The sequence below is a fragment of the Cottoperca gobio genome, chromosome 11 (assembly GCF_900634415.1).
Source record: "Cottoperca gobio chromosome 11, fCotGob3.1, whole genome shotgun sequence".
NCBI lineage: Eukaryota > Metazoa > Chordata > Actinopteri > Perciformes > Bovichtidae > Cottoperca > Cottoperca gobio.
In genome coordinates, this window is record NC_041365.1 from 1642892 (window position 1) to 1665257 (window position 22366).

General features: G+C 41.9%; 1 protein-coding gene and 1 pseudogene across 1 annotated transcript; both read right to left on the reverse strand.

Annotated features, from left to right (window-relative positions):
• Positions 1-44: 44 nt before the first annotated feature.
• On the reverse strand, positions 45-6150 carry LOC115015828 (digestive cysteine proteinase 1). Its single transcript, XM_029443420.1, has 11 exons — positions 6000-6150; positions 5158-5217; positions 4984-5076; positions 4502-4674; positions 3973-4234; positions 3685-3880; positions 3399-3592; positions 3229-3320; positions 1573-1734; positions 682-871; positions 45-590 (listed from the first exon to the last, which is right to left on the reverse strand). Exons 1-11 carry the CDS (start codon positions 6040-6042, stop codon positions 403-405), a joined length of 1653 nt encoding a protein of 550 aa, XP_029299280.1. The 5' UTR covers positions 6043-6150; the 3' UTR covers positions 45-402.
• Positions 6151-8361: 2211 nt separating this feature from the next.
• Positions 8362-21085, reverse strand: LOC115015424 (SH3 domain-binding protein 5-like; annotated as a pseudogene).
• Between the last annotated feature and the right edge of the window lie 1281 nt (positions 21086-22366).

The following is a 22366-nucleotide window of genomic DNA, read 5'->3' on the forward strand; positions in this document are numbered from 1 at the left end:
TCCGCTGCATGAAGCTAGAAAGCCAGCAAATAGAAACTTTCCACTTCTTTTTAAAAATGTTTTTATTGTATTGATTCCAGCCAAAGTGCATTTAAATGCAACACATTTATAAAAAGCACAAGAACAAATGTAAGTGTCACAAAAATGTACTACACCTGAAATGAAGGCACTGTAGCCGTGTGGCACCAGCATTAAAACATGTTTGAGAAAAGTGTTCTGTGTGCAAGTGCAACATCTTAACTCACGGCGACGCCATTTAACAGCAACACATCATCATCATCATCATGCAGCTCAGTTTCCCGTGATAATCACATCCCAACAACGTCCAACATTAGGGGCGCTTCATCCTCATGCACTCTCATGGTGGCGTTTAACCATTTTACAAAGAGGAATGGTGCAAATCTATGCCGGTGTCACATATGTAGCATCAGTGGCGACGCCGCAGTTGTTATCCTTCATGGACATGAGGATGTAGCCGTCATTGCCCCAGTAGGTGGACCACGAGTTCTTCACCAACCAGTATGGCTCTCCCTTCATGGTGCCGTATCCAACTGCAAGCACAGCGTGGTCCAAATCATACGTGGCATTACCTGGAAAACACCAGAAGCATGGCGAGTTAAAAAGAACAAGACGGACCGTTTATTGCTGTAAAGTGTGAGAACCAGCGAGAAGTAAACTCACCACAAGCCGGCTCATAGTAGACACCGTGGCTGTAGAAGACAAACGATCGATGCGAGGCGTCGATGCTAACAGCCGTCGGCCCGTTTTTAAAGAGCGCCATCTTAAGGGCTTCTGCATCTCCTGATGTGACGTTGGTGTAGCTCTTGATTTGTGCAGTAAGCTGGGATGTGTTAATGTGGCAAAATCCATTCTGTTCAGAGGGAGGCAGAACATTTAACACTGGGACTAGGACTGGAAACCATTCTGTGTTTCCTGTTATGAAGGAGGCCTTCTCAGGCTCTGAGTCACTGAAGCAGATTTATTATCCGAGTCTAAACCCAGCACAGCGAGCACTAAGTGCAAGGCGCCAGGAAGCGTTTAGGTTTAAGGCAAAGGATCTTCCCACGCCACAGATGTAGGGACGAGCCTACATCTAGGTTATTAATGGGGGAACCTGCTGGTTCTTGTCTCCAAGTCTCCAGCAGCGTAGACGCAGATTTTGACATCATGTCGCACGAGTTGAGGAACATGCGGGCGTCGAGGAAATAAATATATAACCTTGGAGGCGATCAATTATTCCAGTTGATTGGACAATTTCAACCCAACTGGAATCGGTTCTCGAGTTCCAACACTAGTTGTAAGAAGGAGGGAATGGTCAACAGGGGCACAGCGGAGAACATCTGTAATAATTGGGGGCAGATGGATGGACTCATGTCTCAAAGGAGTTTGTAACTTCAAAAGAGCTCAAAGGTTCTTTTTCAGGATTCATTTGGGTAATTATCTCCAAGTTAAAACGAGGAGAAATAAGGCCAACAGAGTAAAAACATTGGAAACGCTCCATCAGTCACCTTAAATATGGAGGACGCACGTTCATTTTGTCAAACTAAATGCAACATCTTAGAATCCTCTCACCATTCCCATGTAGGCTCCGTATGTTTCGGTTGTGGCGATGCCGCCATGTTTCATGATCCACTCGTAGCCTCTCCACTCTTCCCCTCCGTCACAGCCGTTATTGCCGAAACCCCAGGAGCAGTCCACCAGCATCTGCTGAGACAGAACCAGCAGGGAACCCGTCTGCAAAGAACGAGAGCAAAACACGATCGCACACAGATTAGTAACCTCTCGCTCGGCATGAATCACATTCTTTAAAGTCCACAGTATATAGTGAAGAGAGGACATTTTTTACACCAGCTGTTGTCAGCAGGTTGCTAGGCAGACGCTGTGAGATCACAAAGAAGTACATTTAAACGTGGCCCCTGCGTAGCGGCTGTTTATGAAGCTGCCTGTGGGGACGGGGGGGGGGGTGCTGCAGGTCACTTCCTGCTGCTGGAAAAGGCACAAAGATGAACTTCTGGAGCTTCAGGACACCACTCTCTCCTAGCCTCAATAAACTACTTGCAAACACTAAAACTTAGTTCTCATCCCCGGAGAAGTTCCTTCATCTTCTCCCTGTCGTCTCATTGTTGACGAATCACAAATCAATTTAGTAAAACAGGAACATCTTTTAAATGGTAGGAGTCGCTTTAATCGCTCCATTTCCTTTCATTAAAAACTTTCCTTCGTCAGTTCGTAACACCCCTCCTCTTCTCACATTACGCATCGATCCACCGGCACATTACCCACTGCCCAGACGCACATTTCTTAATGACCCTCCGCCAACATTTTCCCTGCAGTGGGTCAACTACTATCAATAGAAGTGAATCATCAACAGCTCCTGGCCCAAGACAAAAATCAAGAGTGTGCGAGTAAAATAGTCAAAGAGTTTGGCCACGTCAACGGGGTGCCGTCAAATTCCATAAACCATTCCATTCATGTCTGGCTCAAGTTGCTTGGCAACGTGGGAAAAGGACTGCCTTTGAGCTTTGTATGCACTCGCACACACTGTCAAGTCTGTGTAACGTGAGGGAAAGTGGCACAATGACTCGTGTTGTGGACCCCGCCCCTCTGAAAGGAACTTGTTTTTCACTCTCAGGGTGTCGTGGAGACAAAAGAGCTGCACTTAAATTAAAGAGCATCAAATGCAGATGACTGAATACAGACGCAAAGTTTACTCAGACATGGAAGAATAATGCTTTGTCCCCCCCCCTATTATTGCCATCTTTCTAAATATTTAAGACTTGCTCAAATGTCATTTTAATAATCCTTGCAACATAAGGGAGTGTCTTATTTAGGCAGAAAAAAAATATATATACACACATAAATATATATATATAAATAATTATAAAATATATATAAAATATATAAATATAAGTATATATACACATTTTAATATTATATATAATATTTATATTAAAATATAAATATGTATTAATATACATATATATTATTTTTTTCATACTGGACATTTATTTTAATTGGTATTATACATTTCCTTAAACTTAATATGGAATGTTTTTGAAAGATGCAATAATAGATTAACACCAAACTGCAATGCAAATCAGACAAAACATGAACAGATGAACTGCCATGCTGATCATGTGTGGCTTCAAAGAGCATAAGTAAGTAGTCTCGTCAGTTGAAAACATCTGGAACGTGGCAAGTGAAGCTACTTTTTAAAATCCCTGTCACCTTTAGGAAGAGAGCGCCCTCTATTGCTCCAGTGGTGGCAAAGCTCCAGCAGGAGCCGCAGATGGCCTGGTCCTTCACCGGGGTCACAGCACCTGCAAGAGCAGAGGTAAAAACTAGAATATCCTGGCAGGAAGATATTTGGTGAGCATTTTAGATATGCATATATGTACCGAAAAGCCTCCAGTCAAGTGACTCGGGTAAGTTCACCCCTTCGTAAAGCATTGAGGGGAAGGGGAGTCCTTTGTTTGGGGTCTTTCCTTGTTTCCTTCCCCTCATGATGAACAGCTCCGACAGTGTGCGATCTGACAGAGAGTTCAGAGTCAGAGAGAAGGACAGCCCTGCTCTGTTCTTTGAGTGGACATACCTACAGTAACAAGGAAACAGTCATAAGAACATGTATTAATTAAAAATGCCTGTGTCCTTTAATAAAAGTTCATACAGCTACACAACTCTCACCGGAGGTTATGAACAAAAGCATGGTGCCTTTTCTCATGCTCTCTTTCGTCGCTGTACTGACGCTGAAACTTGTCCTTGAAATAGTCGAACATGCGCTGCGAGTGGCCCGACGCCGAGGTGTGGATGAGATCTTTCATCGGATTGGCCAACATGTGGTGCTCCACACCTGGACCAGGAAACTCTCCACAGCTCATCCCTGTAGGGGAAACATTTACAAAACGAGTTTGGTTTTTTCCTCACCCTTTCGACTCTTCTAAAATGTCTTGATGTAGACATCAGAGCACAAACCTTCAGGCAGCGAGAACACTTTGGGGTCCACATGAGTGCTGAACTCTTTGTAATCCACCAAGTATTTGTCATAATGTGACCCGAGCAGCGTGTCGTATCCCATCATCTCATAATGGAGCGGTGTGGCAGACTCATCCTTGCCATCCGCCCCGCTCTCCGAATGAGTCACCCACAGTGTGTATGTGTTCTTCTTGTAACCCACGGTCGTCACATTCTGCCAAACTTCACACAGGGAACCTCCATAGTACTCCATCCTCAGGAACTATTTATACATAAATAAACCTTGGTTACATTTGCCATGAATAATAGTGCGTCTTGTTGTAAAGAGGCTAATTGTTGTGTTTTTAGTAATCTATCTTTAGTAAGTAGTTTTCTCCTTTAGCATTTACTTTGTCCCATACTGTAAAATAATATAGTGTAACCTGGTGCCATGCAATGACAACTGCTAAGATGTCAACAACAACGTCTTCAAGCTCATTTATAGAAATAAAAACCATTTAAATACTGCAGTGCGTCTTTACACTCTGACCTGGAAACCCTGCACATCAGGCAGCGACGCCTGCGGTGTGACGGCTTCATCCTTTGTCCCGTTAACCAGGAAACACTTCATCACGTTCAGAGTCATCTCTGTGGTCTCTGGAGTGATTTTATAGGAGACGCCCCACCGTGCCGCCGTCCCCAACTGGTAGGTCGACACCTGGCCTGTTGATAGACGTTATCAGCTCCGTTAAACTTATAACATTTTACCTCTTTAGGACGGTAAGGACACACAATCCTCTTCAGCACAGAGAACAGGCTCAAAGTCATACGAGTATGTAACATGAGTCAACAGAATAAATTCCCCAAAAGTGCTTATTCATTCTTTTTCACTTCTTTGTTTATGTACCGAGTGCTTATGTTCTGCTCTGGTCACATTGGTCTGACACAAGAGGTTCTCAGTTTCCCCTCACTTATCCAACCAAGCAGAGAAAATACAGAGTCAGCTTTAAGAGAAGTCGAGAGGTTTCTTACCATGGTAGTAGTCTAGTCGGCTGGACTTTGCTGCGAGGTCTAGCCAGGCCTCAAATGGCTCCTTGATCTCAGCGTAGGGCAGAGAGATCACTCCTGCAATGGAAATGTGAGACAGTCATGTATGAGGCTAAATTATGAAGAAGTCCCTCATGTGTAATCTGATGTACTGCTTACCTTTCACATGATAGCTGCTCCCAAAAATTGGGAGAGAAGGGACTGCTTTACCCTCTGTAGCTGAAAACATAAGTGTTGAAAGAGGCTTTACAAAAAAACAAACTGACCTGATCATAAAGACAAACACAATGAATGTGAATATTGATGGCGGTCCTTGGACATTTACTCGAACAGTGTTTCCTTATCACTTAAAAAAAGAAAGTCTAATTCAATATCTGCTGGAGAATGTGGCAATTCAGTAAATGCGGTTTTTGTTCATAAGCAGATAATCAATTTCCTGTTTTGGCAAAAAACTAACTTGTCATTTTGTAGGGAAATTGAACAATTAAGATAAGCAAATTCTTTATTAGTGCAGTATTACATGACGATAATGAACATAATATTGACATTGCACATGAATACATGAATGAATTGTGAGTCTTGTATGTGCAGTCTGCTCTTCCTCACAATCCCTCACACTTTATTTATCTAGGAGACCACTAAGAGAATATAATAAGATGTAACAGAAGGATTACAATATAGTTAAAGTTAAAGTTGAGTATCATACGCCTTATTTTAGGATGTATGCAGCTACCCTGTTAAGACAATTAACTTTAAATTGACAGATTTGCCTGAAGTTTAGCCATTATTATTATTATGCCATTCTCTGCAGACACTTTATAGTATTTGAAGACATATACTGTACGTATTTACCACAGCTGTAATGAATTTCTGAAAGTAGTTCAGCAAGCCGAACCATAGCTATCATGACAATACGTTATAATAACACTAACTGCTAAGCTAGCTGTTTTCATAGCATGTAGCTAGCTAAGAGTAAACACATTGTAAATATTGTTCCTTACCTTTGACAGCCAAAAACAAACAAAATGCAATGTAGACACACATTGTTTCTACTGTGAGCTCAGACAATACAGGCGATAAGGTAGTCAGACTAAACTCAAACTAAACCCCATGACAAAACTGTCCAAAATACTGATTAAATAGCCAATCGCAAATTTAAAAAAAATTACTGACATCCGTTTTCAACCAATCACAGTGTGGCATGGAAGAGTGTCGTCCAATCAGATACGAGAGGTGGGTTTTATTTGCGAATCATGTGATTAGTGTCATGTGACTTCACATGTGTCTATAGCCGAAGAAGGGCTATAACTAAAGATGGTAGATAGCCACTTTATAAACTGTGTCTCAGAGATAAATGTGTAACACTTGAGAGGAAATATGCAGTGCTGGGTTAACCTGTTAAAAATGTAATAAGTAATGTCACTATTTTAATAATGCCATCAAAATAATGTCATTAATTACATTTGATTACTTTTTGATTACTTTTCTAGCAAATGTTTTAAACTGCACAATAAAGCTGGAAATTACTAAAAACTGTATTTGTCTGTATTTGTTTTAGAAGCCATCTTAGTAGATAAGTGAGTGTGCGCTTCTGTTTGTGTTTTGTTTAAAAAGGAATAATTAGCCAGGTGTTAGGATCTAATTTAAACAGATATTAACCAAATATTCAAATTTGTTTTTGTATGATTTACAGCTCAACATGGTCAATCAACAGCTTTGCCTACAGGCCAGTATTTAGTAGACTAAAAGAGACATGGGCTCCTCCTGAAAGCAACATCATTGATCAACAATCCACCATTATATTATAGCATTTAAATACTTCAATGAATACAAAAAATACAATAAAAATAAAAATATTAAATTCAACTTCTGTACTTTTAAATGTGTATATAGCTCTCAGCACTCAGTCTTTATATTATATTACATAGTATATACAGTGTATATACTATGTGTTTAGAAAGTATTCAGACCCCTTCAATTCTTTCACATTTTGGTATGTTACAGCGGTATGCTAAAATTGTTTAAATACATTTTTTCCCTCATTAATTTACACTCGATACCCCAATATGATGATAGTATTTGTCGTAAATGGTCTGAACCTCCCGCATACAAAACCTAAACTTGTCACTAGATGTCAGTATCCTACAGAACAATGTCACCTTATTTCCCACTAGAGTCGAGAGCTATAGTCTGGCACAGATATCACAGGATGCAGAGTAATAGAAAGGCAGCATTCAGTCAGGAGCGAGTACAGACATGCAGAAGAGAGAAAAGACTGGAAGGGAGTTGCAAAGTTAAATAAGCTGTGCAGCACTAAGTGAAGTCATGAGACGACACTGCAACAGTAGAATAGTGTGTGTGAGAAGCAGCGAAACAGCTGAGACATGGAAGAAGATAAAAAACAGTCAGCAGGAAAGGATATTTTCTAATTGTTGCATTGTGGGACTTTTAAGGGAACTGACTGCTAATAGTAAACAGGGTGGAATATCATGATGCAGGGATCAAATGGAACAGTATCAATGTTGTGCACAATGTTGACCACAGTGTTGGTCATCATATTGGCTGATACAAAATAGCAGCATTTTGCTAATATCAGTTGATATATCAAGGTTTTAATAGTAAGTAGGCTACTGCGTGGGTGAAAAGAACTGCAGGTGAACATTATGATAAATCAGTTTCAGACTTTTGACCCAGCTCTTTCCAACACAGTATGTAATGATTCCACTTCCTGCTGCGGCAGTAACCCTGATTCAGTTAAAGTGGTCGATGTTACTGTGTCTTAAGTCACTGTTGACAAAGTCTTAGTTTAACATCAAAGGGATAGTTTGGCGTTTTGGGAGATATGCTTATTCGCAGGATCTTTCTTTGACTTCCTGACTAGCAACTGCGAGCAAGTAAATGGTCAAGAACACCTTTAAAAATGTGCAGGTTAAACAGACTCCATGTAACACGTTAATTAGTGAGATTAAGAGGTGCTGGTCGGTGGATTTAGTTCCCTTTGGACAAGGCAAGGCAAGGTGTTTTCCTCTGTTTCCAGTCTGTGTGCTAAACTAAGCGACAGCCGGGGGAAGCTTAATAAGTGTATTTCCCAAAATATAACGCAATATAATATTTGTGCACAAAGCAGGCAATTCACTCAACTGTGGTAGTTAGTACAGGACAGCTGTGTGAGAGCACGCAGGTTCCTGTAACCCCTGCTGTTGCGTAAGAGTTCTCTCAACACCCCAGACAAACACAACAGTTTATAGCACATGATCCTGCTCAAAGTATAATTCTGCATATATCAAATGAGGCTTTGATGACCAATATTTAGTTTTATAACCGTAAGTGCAAAAAGAGTTGATCAGTTATGTGTATCACATGTTTATTGCTTATTTCGTGTCGAAACAATAACAACGGTAACCACAAAACACGGTTCATTTACAAGAATACAGGAGTATAAATATAGAGTATCTGTACTGCGGGGAAGTATTTGAACATTTCTCAAAAAAAGACACGCACTCAAAAAAATCATTTACTCGATCGCCACCACATCAGATGGTGAGCTGCACTCATTCACTCACTCATTCACTCATTCACTCATCCAAACGGAAGACCATGTGTGTTCAGTCTCTTTAGTTTAGTGTTCAGAGTACTGATTGTACTCCACGCTCCTCCTCCAAAATAGTCTCCACGTCCTACATTGGAACGTGACATTTAGGAGCTACACGAGGAGCTCAATAATCAAGGTAGAACAAGACATAATCCAACATCTGACAGCTTGTTTTGTCCCATTTTGATCACATGACATGTCTTTGTGGTGCCAACTGTAGCATATTTACATCAACAACTGTATACCACAGTAACTTTGACACATTTCTATAAAGCTGTAGACAGGTCACACTATTATTGAGACGATTAACATCCTCTACAATATGACAAAGGAAAGAAAATGTGCCATACTGCTGTACAACACACATTTCTTTGTGGCACAAAATAGATGTGTTCTTTTTTTTTTTAGTAGAAACAGAGTTAGTGAAATCAATTAAATGGCAACAAGCAACATCCTCTTTGCAACAGGAAGCAAGGAGATTTATGGGAAATGCAGCTTTTATATAACACTAGCACTAATAATACCAATCCTCATGCTCCTGCTCTCATTTGTTTACAACACAGGTTCACAATCTATTTGACAATGTTGCACTGATGTACTACGTATAGCACCTTTAATATGACACCACGATATGGAGACACGATGTCAGGTTGGTTGTAGCTCCACGTCTTCTGCCACGGTCCAGTTTGAGGCTTGAGGCCGGACACAGTAAATGTTTTAAGTGTGCCGGGCGTAAATTAGATGCTGTTGAGTAGCAGAATTGCAGTGGCCGAGCTGGGAGAGGAAATGTCAGGATTAATGCAATGGGGGTCTTGTTCCTCGCCGGAGTCCCCTTCTTGTTTTTGTGCTCCAGTCAAGGTTAGCTTGTTCAAACCGGCTTCTAGCGACGCCTCCGCTCCCTCTGCTCTGTCACCTGCAACACACACAAACAGAAGTCATGTAATGGAGAACATGTGCATGTTAATGTTAAACCATGGGTACACCAATTCATCTTTGCTAACTGAAAACCAAACATTTTCCAGTTAATGTCATCAAACTCCATCTCGTGTTTGTGTTTATTGGAGTCTTGGACCTGGTTAGCTTAGCTTAGCACACGCTAGTGGAGTCCAGCAAATCAACAACAAATCACATAATTATAGCACATTAACATGTTACATGATTAAAGAATTAACGTGTTAATTAGTGAGCTTTAGTTTCTTAACTTTTGGCAAGGCCAGCTGTTTCCCCCTGCTTCCTGTCTTCATGCTAAGCTAGGCTAACCCCCTTCCTGACTCCAGCTCTGCTCTTACATGAACTTACATAAAAGTGGGCATTGATCTTCTAATCACAATCTAAGAAAGAAAACTAGATGGTGACTTGAAACTATTTGTTTTATTGCTCCACTACAAAAACAAAATGTCAACATATAGGACGAAGCATCACATCATCAGGATGAACACACACCTCTCTCTTGGTCGCAGTCTGGAGAGGAAGCTCCACTGCACTGGCTGCGAGGGCCCAGGAGAGGCGAGACATGCCCAGAAGCCCACACTGAGTCTGGGTCGTTTGAGCTACAGGGGCTCGCCAGCTCCAGCCCGCCAGGACAGGAGGTGAAGAGGACGGAGGAAGAGGGGGAGGAGGAGAGGTTGGAGCAGGGGGTGTGGAGCGAGGAGGGCATGTCCAGGGGGGTGGAGGCAGAGGTGGAAGGTTGGGAGGAGGATGAGGAAGGAGAGGCTCTGGGTGAGGAGGAAGGGGAGAGTGTGCCGGTGTCCTCCTCTGAGCTGCTACTGTGACTGCCCTCTTCGTCAATGGATACGGACACCACTGAAACACACGTACACACAGATATGGACATTAAACATGCAGACGTACAGATGCACCGTGGAAACAAACAAAGACTCACAACACAGGACGACATGGACGCATATTTATTTCCACGCTCTAGTTGCACTCACTTGACAGACCGTCTGACTCCATCTTGAAGTTGGCGATGTCCTCGTTGTCCCCATCTCCCTCAGCACCAACACCCTGCTCCCTGGTTCCCATGGCCAGGGAGCGTCGCTGGGCATGGATCTCTTCGGAGATGCTCTCCAAGTTGCGTAGCGCTGCGCGGTAATCTGCTTTAGCAACCACAAGTTTGGCCTGACGCTCATCCACATGATGCTTGAGTTGCTATGAGAAATAAAAACACAGGGTCTTAGGAACACACCTACTTGATACAACTGTGCACATGGGATTTATATGCATTTTAACACAAAATAAAAGTGATTCCTTGGCTAAGTTAGCATGAACGTTGTGCTCTCATTCCTTGAAGCTAACACGACTAAGAGTCTACAGCCATGCTAGCCCTGTGAGGCTACTGTGGCAAAGTGGTACTTTAAGTTAAATGCTTACGCCAGCAATGCTAACAGGCTAACACACATAAGGTTTAATGTTTACCTTGTTCGCCTCCATAGTTTAGCATGTTACTATGCTAACATTTGATAATTAAGTACAGTTGTCATTAGTTTTGCAGATATCTGGTCATAAACTAAAGTGGTGGAAAGTTATGAGTTCACCAGTTATTTCAGTTTATCCTCAGGGGGACATGAATTAAGTGAGATATTTCAGTATGAAACAAAGTGATTGACAGACTGACCGACATTAGCTTTGCTTGAAATGTATAAAGTACAATGCTTTGAACTGATTTAGCTTAACGTATCTTCAAATTGTTTAAGATCCTGCTGACATACATACCTCAAGCTGCAGATAATACTTGGCTTTCAGTTCAAAATATGGCCTACAGGGGGAGAAAAGAAGAAGAAATGAGAGAGAGGAGGGAGAAATGGTGCCAACTGTCACTGGAGGAAGAATAACACTCCTGTGAGCAGTCACATTCCTTGGCTCTTACAAATGGAGCACACCCAACACTGCGCAACCAACTCATGAAACATCTGGACTGCATCAGATGACATAAGGCCCTGCCCTGCGCTCTCACAGAGAAACACACACACACACACACACACACACACACACACACACACACACACACACACACACACACACACACACACACACACACACACGTGAGGCCCAAGCTGGGGGGAAAGGACAAGGAAACATTGAGAGAGGAGACAAAAGGCACAGACCTGGATTTGTTGATGGAGCGTTTGAGTTTCTTCTCTAACTGCCTCATTTGGCTTATACAGGAATTGTAATTGGCTGCTGTTTTCCTGTGTTCAGCTTCACTGCGTGTTCTCTCCAGCTCTGCGCCCATCACCTGAAACAAACAATGCAGCTTTATTTTGACTGTAGAAACTACGGCGACGCAGGGTTTTCCACTACACCGCTGCACCGGTGTTGGCGTAGTATGCTCTGCAGGATGGTGTATTTGCAAATGCTTGTACAGATTGGTAGTGTTAGTATTTTTTGCAAATTGTTTAATTGCTGGTTGTGTCGATTTAAAACCAAAATAATCCTGAATAGATGATTTGTATTCAAACTCTTCCATGATTGCATTCGCTGAAAATTACAAGTGAGGAGAGGGGACTTCCCCGCCCAATGAGCGCGCTACACTTGCACGAATATCTTGGCAATCGCAGGTTGTTGGCTGGTTGGATAATTCTAACATAACATATCGCCTAACGATAGTAGAAGCCAAGCAAAAGATGGACAATTCCAGTATAATCACATCGACTACGTCCACTTGCTTTATCTCCTCACCCTCAACTACAAATGACTTGTTAGGATGGAACCTTTTTATTTTTTTGCATCATGTTCGTACCCTCTGTGTAGCGTGGTTGAGCATTTCCTGCCAGGCGGAGTCAAACTGCCGGCTGTCCTCCTCCAGCAGCCTCTCCTCGGCCAGGGCGATGGTCTCCTTGGCTGCCCGCAGGATCTCCACCGCCCGCTGGAAATCCTGAGTGGCCTTTTGGGCTTCAACCTGGGCCTGGAGATCAGAGAGAGGGGTCAAAATGAAAATGTGAATCAGCTTCCAGGTGGTGAACATTACTGCTGTGGAGTTTAGGGTTTAATGATGTACTGGGGTGTCATGAATGAAGTGTGAAATCTTAAATCATGCCATCGTGACATTAATTTCTACCAGCAAGTTCTCACGTGGTATGAGTGCAGCGGTTGTCCATGTGTTGCTTGCAGAGTGCATCTTATGACATATACAGGACTGTCTCAGAAAATTAGAATATTGTGATAAAGTTCTTTATTTTCTGTAATGCAATTAAAAAAACAAAAATGTCATGCATTCTGGATTCATTACAAATCAACTGAAATATTGCAAGCCTTTTATTATTTTAATATTGCTGATTATGGCTTACAGCTTAAGAAAACTCAAATATCCTATTTCTAAATATTAGAATATCATGAAAAAGTATACTAGTAGGGTGTTCAACGAATCACTTGAATCGTCTAATTAACTCGAAAACACCTGCAAGGGTTTCCTGAGCCTTGAAAAACACAGCTTGGTTCAGTAAACTAAATCACAAGTATGGGGAAGACTGCTGATCTGACTGCTGTCCAGAGGACCATCATTGACACCCTCCATCAGGAGGGTAAGACACAAAAAGAAATTTCTCAAAGAGCAAGCTGTGCACAGAGTGCAGTTTCAAAGCACATCCACAAAAAGTCTGTTGGAAGGGTGAAATGTGGCAGGAAACGCTGCACAACCAAGAGAGATGACCGCAGCCTTAACAGCATTGTGAAGAAGAGTCGCTTCCAGAATTTGGGGGAGCTTCAAAGACAGTGGACTGAAGCTGGAGTCCAGGTATCAAAAGCCACTGTTCACAGACGTGTCCGGGAAATGGGCTACAATAGCCGTATTCCCATGGTCAAGCCACTTCTGAACTCAAGACAACGGAAGAAGCGTCTGACTTGGGCTATGGAAAAGAAGCACTGGACAGTTGCAGAGTGGTCCAAAGTCCTCTTTTCAGACGAAAGCAAGTTTTGTATTTCATTTGGAAGTCAAGGCGCCAGAGTCTGGAGAAAGGCTGGAGAGGAGCAAAATCCAAGTTGCTTGAAATCCAGTGTGAAGTTCCCACAGTCAGCGATGGTTTGGGGAGCCATGTCAGCTGCTGGTGTTGGTCCACTGTGTTTCATCAAGCCCAGAGTAAATGCAGCTGTGTACCAAGAGATTTTAGAGCACTACATGCTTCCGTCTGCTGAAAAGCTCTATGGAGATGAGGAATTCATTTTCCAGCATGATCTGGCACCTGCCCACAGTGCCAAAACCACCAGTAACTGGTGTACTGACCATGGCATTACTGTCCTCGATTGGCCTGCCAATTCCCCTGACCTGAACCCCATAGAGAATATGTGGGGTATTGTGAAGAAGAAGCTGAAAGACACCAGACCCAACAATGCTAATGAGCTAAAGGCCGCTATTGAAGCATCCTGGGCATCCATAACACCTCAGCAATGCCACAGGCTGATTGCCTCCATGCCACGCCGCATTGATGCAGTAATCCGTGCAAAAGGATTCCCAACCAAGTACTGAGTGCATTAATGGACATTTTCAAATGTTTGATTTTGTTTTGCTGTTATAAATCTTTTTTTTTACTTGGTCTGAGGAACTATTCTAATTTTTTGAGATAGGATTTTTGAGTTTTCTTAAGCTGTAAGCCATAATCAGCAATATTAAAATAATAAAAGGCTTGCAATATTTCAGTTGATTTGTAATGAATCCAGAATGCATGACATTTTTGTTTTTTTAATTGCATTACAGAAAATAAAGAACTTTATCACAATATTCTAATTTTCTGAGACAGTCCTGTATGTCCTCTGGAGGAACTATGGTTGATTCCCTATACAGGGGTGAAGAGATTGCACATATAAACCCGCACAGAAAGATCCTTGATCCAAAAGACAAACAGGAGCTTTGTCACTAACACACCCTGACACAGTGTTAGTGGGCTCCTGCGGCCCACAGTCACAGTCAATAGGAGGATTCTTCCCATCATGCTGGACATTTTTAGACCCACTCTTTCCACTCAGACAGGCACGACTTAAAGGTCAGTGTATTGGCTGAACACTAAGCAGCTACTGTGAGTCCTCTCAGATGTCCTGGGATAAGATAAGAACTAATAAAGGAACATCTAGTTATCCGGGTAATTAGTTAATTTAATTTGTGCTAATAATATATGATACACATAAATGTGGTATTAAAGGCATTACTTTTTTATCATAACAACTTGTTCCAAAACAAATTATTACAAGTTATCTGGGGCTGTGATGCATACATATTGTTTATGATGTTAGTTTTCAGCGTGCTCTCCATCTACATGAATTATAAACACGGTAAAACAAAACAACATCCTCGTCCTTCTGCCCATCTTTGCAGATTTTCAGCAAAAAGGTTCCATCTGTGAACAATTCTGCTTCGAACTATCGGGCACATCATTTCACTTGAATCTGAGACATCAACAGGCGGTCCCACTGACTTCCTCTAGTCCTTGAAAAGCTTTATGAGCTTACAGTACATTGTTCACAGTGCGGTTGAATAGGACACATTTCCCCTCAAACTGAAGTTTTATCCGTTATAAGTGGTGTGCAACCATTTGATATTCTCTAACATACCCTGTTACTCCGTCAGTATGACCCTTGACCTTTTTAAAAACAGTTTTTCCTGTCTGCGTTGACTGCACTGTATGCTACAATGGAAAAGTCATTTCCCTAGTTTCTATCCTTGAGCATTATGAATGGATTATTGTTTGCGGTGTCGCAGCTAAATGTCCATTTTAAATATAAAAATAAAGCTTTCCATTCATGTTACAACTATAGACCGTTTCACAGTTTTAAACATACATTGTTTGAAATCCAAACGTTTGCGCCGGTCTGCCAGAAGGTTTCATAAATGGACTTCTTATTCACACATTTTTAGATTTTGGTTGTCTTTATCTATATATTTTAACCGGATAAAGGATTCTATCTTAAGTTGTTAAAGAAACAAGCTGAGCGAAGGTTCATCTGAGCTTTTTTCATTGAAATAGCTAATTATCTGCGTCTTGAAACACAAAACATTGATCTAAACGTGCTGAAATGTTGATCTGATTGCAGTTCTGTTTGTTCTCACTTCAAGTCACTTCTCACGGCCTTCCCCCGGCTCTCTCTTACATTAACCCCTGTGACATGACCCCCTGCCACTGTCAGCCATGTTTACGATAAAGACTCAGACAGTGACGTGAGCAAGTGGAGATCTGCATCGTCTCACAGATATAGTAGAAAATCCAAAAGCTGGCGTCTTTTGTGTCCTGAATTGTTGGGATATCTTGAGTGTTGCAGCGGTTAGATATCCTATCTCAGGGGTGTCAAGTCCCTTTTCGAGAAGGTGAGGAGATAGAGGAAGGGAACGGGAGGATAACAGCTGTTCTTGAGGTGTAATCTGTTAGTTTGAGTGGCAAAAGATGACTCCCTCGTCTTTGTCCCCAGTCATGACCCATTTCCCAGGCCTGGAGAAGAGAGGGGGTGCAGGGAAAACAGAGAGAGGATGATGGATTTGTGATGAGGAAAACTGAGACTTTAACAATATCCATCAATGGTCTTTGTCAAGTCTCTCTCTCTCTTTCCCGAGACAGAGCAGCAGCACACTTCATGTGTACTCATAGTGTTGTCCGTGGCTAAGCTGACCAAACACAGTGAAGATTTGAGTCTCTGCCTTTCTTTACTTATGCAAAAAAAACAAAAACAAATGACAAATCTTCAGCCCCCCAGTGAGTAACATTCATCAGGGGTGGAGGACACAATCTGCTGTTATCTTCGTGACACAAAGGCCCGCTGAGCACGGGGCGGCATGCCAACGATGAGCATTGTTCTCAGTTAATTAACTTAATGTCATGGAACCCACAATATCTGGCAAACAATACGATGGTTTTGTGCTGAAATACGATGACATGCTGTCACCTCCTATATGCATTCAGATCCTCCCATATGTGTGTGTGTATAAAAGTGCAAACCTCAAGTTTCAATCACGTCAGACGCTGTCATGCTGCTTTTGTCTCTCGAAAGTCCGTTTTCTGGACGTGAGAGATGGAGGGTGGAGAGGTGCATGAACAAAATGAGAGACGGGGTACCAGAGACAGACAGGCAGACAGACAGGCAGACAGACAGACAGACAGGCAGACAGACAGACAGGCAGACAGACAGGCAGTGGTGCAGAACAGAATGCTGGGTAAAAAGGACAAAGGATAGGACAGTACAGGCAAATTCCTATACACCGCCCCCCAGTCTGTTGGAATGTAGGGGGATAAACATGGGGGGTTGGGGGCTGCGACTGGCTTATGGGTGGGGGTAGTAGGTTGTGTGTGTGTGTGTGTGTGTGTGTGTGTGTGTGTGTGTGTGTGCGTGTGTGTGTGTGTTCTGGCAGGGTCACTGAGGGTAAGCATTTTGAATCCCTTTAAAATAGGTCATGTATTAAATATTAAATATTCATCCATAAGTCATGATCAAACAATACGCCAGTTTAACCTGCGGGGCTTCATCGGCTTTGCTCTATGTAATCCCCCTGGTTACAAACACACACACGCTCACACACACACACACACACACACACACACACACACACACACACACACACACACACACACACACACACACACAGGGGCTTTGGATCCTTTCAGGTGAACGCAGGTCCCATCAAAATTCAAAACCTCCAAGTACTGCCAGAAGCAGTTGTCATATTGCAACAGAGATAAGCAAGGACACGCACAAACACAACACACACACACTCACACTCACATAGATACACAGTCTATTTCAGTTTGACAGCTCATCCCTGACACACAAATGTCCGCCTGATGAATGAGTCAGGCTTCTTCCTTAGTGGCTGAGAAGAGGGGTGCGCTGGACTCTAAAGTTCTGGTGCTGCCCAATCAGATCAAAGCCTCAACATGCTGGAGCAATTCCACAGCAAAGGACATGACCCACCGGAGAGGGGACAGTTTATTGCCTCACTTTGCATCGACCCGTAACAGTGCAGCATGCATGAAAACACAAAAGGCTTCTAAGATCCAGCAAAGACATCAAGGCAGATTATGAAAAATATGACAAGTGCAGCAGTTTCATTGCAACTCAGACAATCCCTCTTCCCCACACTAAATGTGTGTGTGTGTGTGTGTGTGTGTGTGTGTGTGTGTGTGTGTGTGTGTGTGTGTGTGTGTGTGTGTGTGTGTGTGTGTGACACTAGTTTAGGATACAGAGGTGTGACTGAGTTTAAAAATAGGCATCACGTGACTGTTCTTCCTTTAAGTAGATCTAAGTTGAGCTCTTTAAACTTCTCATCGCTAATCCTCAGTAAGCCTGCCCTCACACTCGCTGTCTGCCGACCTCAGTAACTGCAGCTCTCTCCTCTCAATGACTGTGTACATGCACGTGTGTGAGTGTGAGCGTGTGTGAGTGTGTGTGTGTGTGTGTTTTTACCTGTCTTGCTACTTTGCGGGCTTCCCAGTAGGGTTTGGAGTCGTCCACGGCTCGTTCGATCCTCTTCACCAGCTCGTCCAGCTTCACCGTTGCTTCCACCAGCACGGCTGCGAAACCGCTGACGGCAGTCCTACACACAGACACACACACACACACACACACACACACACACAGATGTTAGCTTTTAAACGTACTAACCAATCAGAACGGGAAAAGCAGTTTTGGTATTTTACCCAGTACGACTGTTTTTAAGCTTTAGCCACAAATTGGCTTTTCCGTGCTGGAACACGGCAACGCAGCTCTTCTAATTCAAGTCATCACTAAACCATTACCCAAATACAGTACAAGCACATGCATTCTTTGTGAGCACTGATGGTGTGTGTGTGTGTGTGTGTGTGTGTGTGTGTGTGTGTGTGTGTGTGTGTGTGAATCTTTTGGCATAAAGCCCAAGGTGGCACCGTGTTGGACAGAGAGTTCTCTACGTTTTCTTACCACAAATAATAATAAAAACTTTATTTATATAGCACCTTTCAAAATAAAGTTACAGTTACATCTTGCTGCTACTCTACTTCCTTTGTGCATTGTGCAACCCCCTCCGTTGGTGATGCATACTTGATTACAGCTGTTCTCCTCAAAACTGGTGGAAATGCCTGGCTGGCTTTCTAGATAAGATAAGGTTAGGGTTACAAGAATCCTTAACAGCACCAGAGCTCATATTGTAATAAAGGGTCATGAGTTTGTGTCTACATGTGTTGTAATTGACAAGGAGGAGAGTTTAAAAGGCAGCAGCACCTGAACAGGATGTTGGTGAAACTGACGGACGAGTATAGAAGAGGGGAAAAGAGGGGAAAGGGAGAGGGCGCTACAGGAAGCGCACTTCCTGACTTCCTGTTCCTGCGATTAGATAGTGACACAGCATGCAGGCTGGGAAGTGTATTCTCTACACTACTGCTCATATATTATATGTAATGGCAAACAGTGTTCATCTTTAACACACACACACACACTCACACAATGGTTGATCTCCGCCATGAGAGGTTTAACTTCATGTTGTCAGACCTCAAATCTGAACATGGATTTAACCTCATGGCATTAGCTTGTCCTGAATCCTCTGAATCTACTGTACAGTCCTTAATCAACTCCAGACTCTGCAGGGAAACAGTGTGCAGCCTGCCAGCAGCACTTCTCACATTCTTCCGCTCCCCCATTTTTATTCTGCCTCAATTGCCTTCTTTCTTTTTCTGTTTGCATGTCAGTGTACATATTTGTAAAAGTGACACAACTGCTGCTTCAAAATATTGAAGGAAATGTACATTTTACTAAAAACTGCAGTTAATTCCTTCACATCATATGGGTAAACCTAACCAGGGTCTATAAGAATTATCCCGATTCTAGCTGGAAAACATGAATTAAGCAATATGGCTCCAGCATTTAGATGTGTGTATACAAATGAAATCCGTCGTTACATTTATTACAGCTCTGGTTTGTGGCGTTCAGACGGGATTGAAGGTCTAACGAGAAACAGAAGGGGCCTACTTTGAGGAAAAGAAAAACTATGGCATGCCTCTGGAATGTTTTTACTTTTGCCTTGCAGTCACCCTTCTAGTAAATGTTTAAATCCGAGAAAAAAACATCCATCTTTCTGCTGTTCCTCGCCTCATTTTACAGCCGCTTTAAAAGTGTTGGCTGTGTTTTTAAAGGAAGGCTGAGGGAGTTGCGGGGGAAACGAGGAGAGCACTTGGGATTTAGATTGCTCCAAATGTGTGTATATTCAACATTCAGGTTACAGTTACGCCTCTTGCAGCACTAACGGTTTCTACAGTACAGTGCAGTGTGTTATTAAGGAGGAGTGACGGTTGCTGCTTCAGCTTTTCCACATTTCCCCCCCGAGAAGCAGCTCCCGCATTTAGAACATTTCCATCTTTGCGAGACATTATGTGTAAACTGTTTCCATGCAAACACCTCGTTGCTGTGGCAAAATCCTGAAACACACAATAGCAAACTGGAAAAACATAAATGATCTCACAGCACCTACAAGATTTGTCACTTTCTTAAAGTAAGATTTTGAGTGTGAAAGTGAGACGTGAGTGTTTGAGTGTTGAGCCCGGCACGGAGCGGCACTGATGATAACGCCAATCGTGTTGGTGGTTGGTGTTTCGTCTTACCTCCAGCTCACTTTCCCAGCGGTTAATGTCATCTGTGGACTGGTTTAACTTTTCCAGCTCTCCCTGTTTACAGAAAACATGGCATGCGTAGAAAGGCACAGAGGGAAAGAGAGAGAGAGAGAGAGAGAGAGAGAGAGAGAGAGAGAGAGAGGAGAGAATGGTTAACACAGATCGTCAGTGTGGAGGTTAAACTGTGTGACTTTTGTTTACTAAGTGACTGAGCATGCAGGACAGGGTGTGTGTGTGTGCGTGTGTGTGTGTGTGTGTGTGTGTGTGTGTGTGTGTGTGTGTGTGTGTGTGTGTGTGAACATACTCTTAATAATATATTTTTTATATTCTATTAGATTAGATTTTATTGCATGACTGGAAAGCACATTCATTCAGTTAATTACAAAGTAACTACTATAATACTGTAATAAATAATAATAATAATAATAATAATAATAATAATAATAATAATAATAATATTACTATAATAAAATAGTAATAATTCACATTTTCCTTGCTTTTCATGACTATATATATATATATATATATATATATATATATATATATATATATATATATATTCCATTAGATGTGAGGTTAACATGTTTTAAATAATATTCCACACAACCTGATTACTTTTCACTGGGCTTCCCATTTTCATCTCAATGTCACTTTCACTGGTGGAAACATCTGGATCTAATTATTATTATTATCACCTGGATTCTTGGATCTACTTCTTCTTCCTCCTCAGCACACTGCGAGTCCTCCTCCTCACAACTATTCCCATTTTGTAAAGGATCCATTTTCAGGAAATCTGGAGATTTGTTGGCGAAGGAGAATGTGTGTCTTAACTGCAAAACAAAGCGCGACCCCCCGGGGTGCTGGACAAGCAGGGGCGTCCAGCTGTGATCCGCCCTCACTAACCTTTAAACTGAGCACCTCGCATGCTTCAGGCTTTGTTCAGGGTGCGTGTAAAGCAGCAGAGGAGTCCGCTGTGTGCAGAGGAGCGCGTCTGACCGCTGAGAGATCCGACACGCACTGTGGAAGATCACAACCTCAGGGATAGGCAGGCAGCAGATTCAGTTGAAAATAATTTATTAAACTAACTATAATGATCAATGCGACTACTTCTGGTTTGGACTTTCAAAATAAAAGCACATTTTGTGTAGCGGCAGACTTTTAAATCAAAAAGTGGGCTATGACATGAGAATATCTCAAAATGTTTATACTATGAGAAACAACTTTATAAAATAATATAAAAAACAAACTTGAGCGGTACGGGGTTAAGTGCCTTCCTCAATAGTGATAATGAGGGTTTCTTTTCCCAGATGTATTATGTCAATTCAGGAATCAAACATGTGACCTTCTACCTACAAGCCCTCAATTGCATAATGTTGCCTACAGGTCCTTCTGCAAATGTGGCATGTAGAGTAGAGATTTAGCATTGAACTCAAAACTGATCCCATAGTTAAGGGCCTAACAAGCCATTACAATAACACATATGTCCACATACTGTAATGTTGATCAATTTAAAAGAACATGCAAATTGTGATACTTACCTAATTAATCATAATTGTAAAATAAGCCTATATGTTCTGTAACTTTAATGTACTTGATTTAGCTTATATGACCTTATCTGCCAACCTTTCCCCAAAATACGCTTTTATTTTGACAGGACACACGCTCATATAGTCCGGTGTTATTGAAGATAATTGTCGCGAGCTTGATGCAGCTTCCAGCATGGGATCGTTGGTCTCACTCGCCCTCTGGTGGAGAGGACACCGGGGAGCAGGGAGGGTCAGACTGGAGCCATGTTACTGGCTGTGTTCCTGTAAACACTGTGGTGTTTATGGAGACAACAGTTTCCTGTATGGCACCAACAAAAGGTCATTAAAGGAGTTTTAAAGTAAAGTGTTGATTATATAAATGTTTTAGAAATTAGTTTAATTTTTCTTTTTTTTTTTACCTAATCCTTACTGTTGGTATTTGTATTTGTTACTTATTATTATTATTATTATTATTATTATTTATATTATTATTTAATTTAATTTAATTTAATTTAATTTAATTTAATTTAATTTAATTTAATATTTAATATTTAATATTTTATTATCTGAGCTGGAGAGTTCATTACTGACCTTAGAAATAGTATCCTGCCAATAACAAAACTAAAATAGTAAAACATTTTAAGAATGTGCAGCCACTTCTTTCCAGTAACTGGATCTTGCGAAAAAGAATATTT

Excerpts from the sequence above, each read along its gene's own strand:
- LOC115015828 (XM_029443420.1), bottom strand. The coding sequence starts at position 6,042 with ATGTGTGTCTACATTGCATTTTGTTTGTTTTTGGCTGTCAAAG. Across the intron at positions 5,077-5,157 it reads GAGCAGCTATCATGTGAAAG|GAGTGATCTCTCTGCCCTAC; the intron begins GTAAGCAGTACA and ends TTTCCATTGCAG. Across the intron at positions 872-1,572 it reads ACGGAGCCTACATGGGAATG|AATGGATTTTGCCACATTAA; the intron begins GTGAGAGGATTC and ends CCCTCTGAACAG.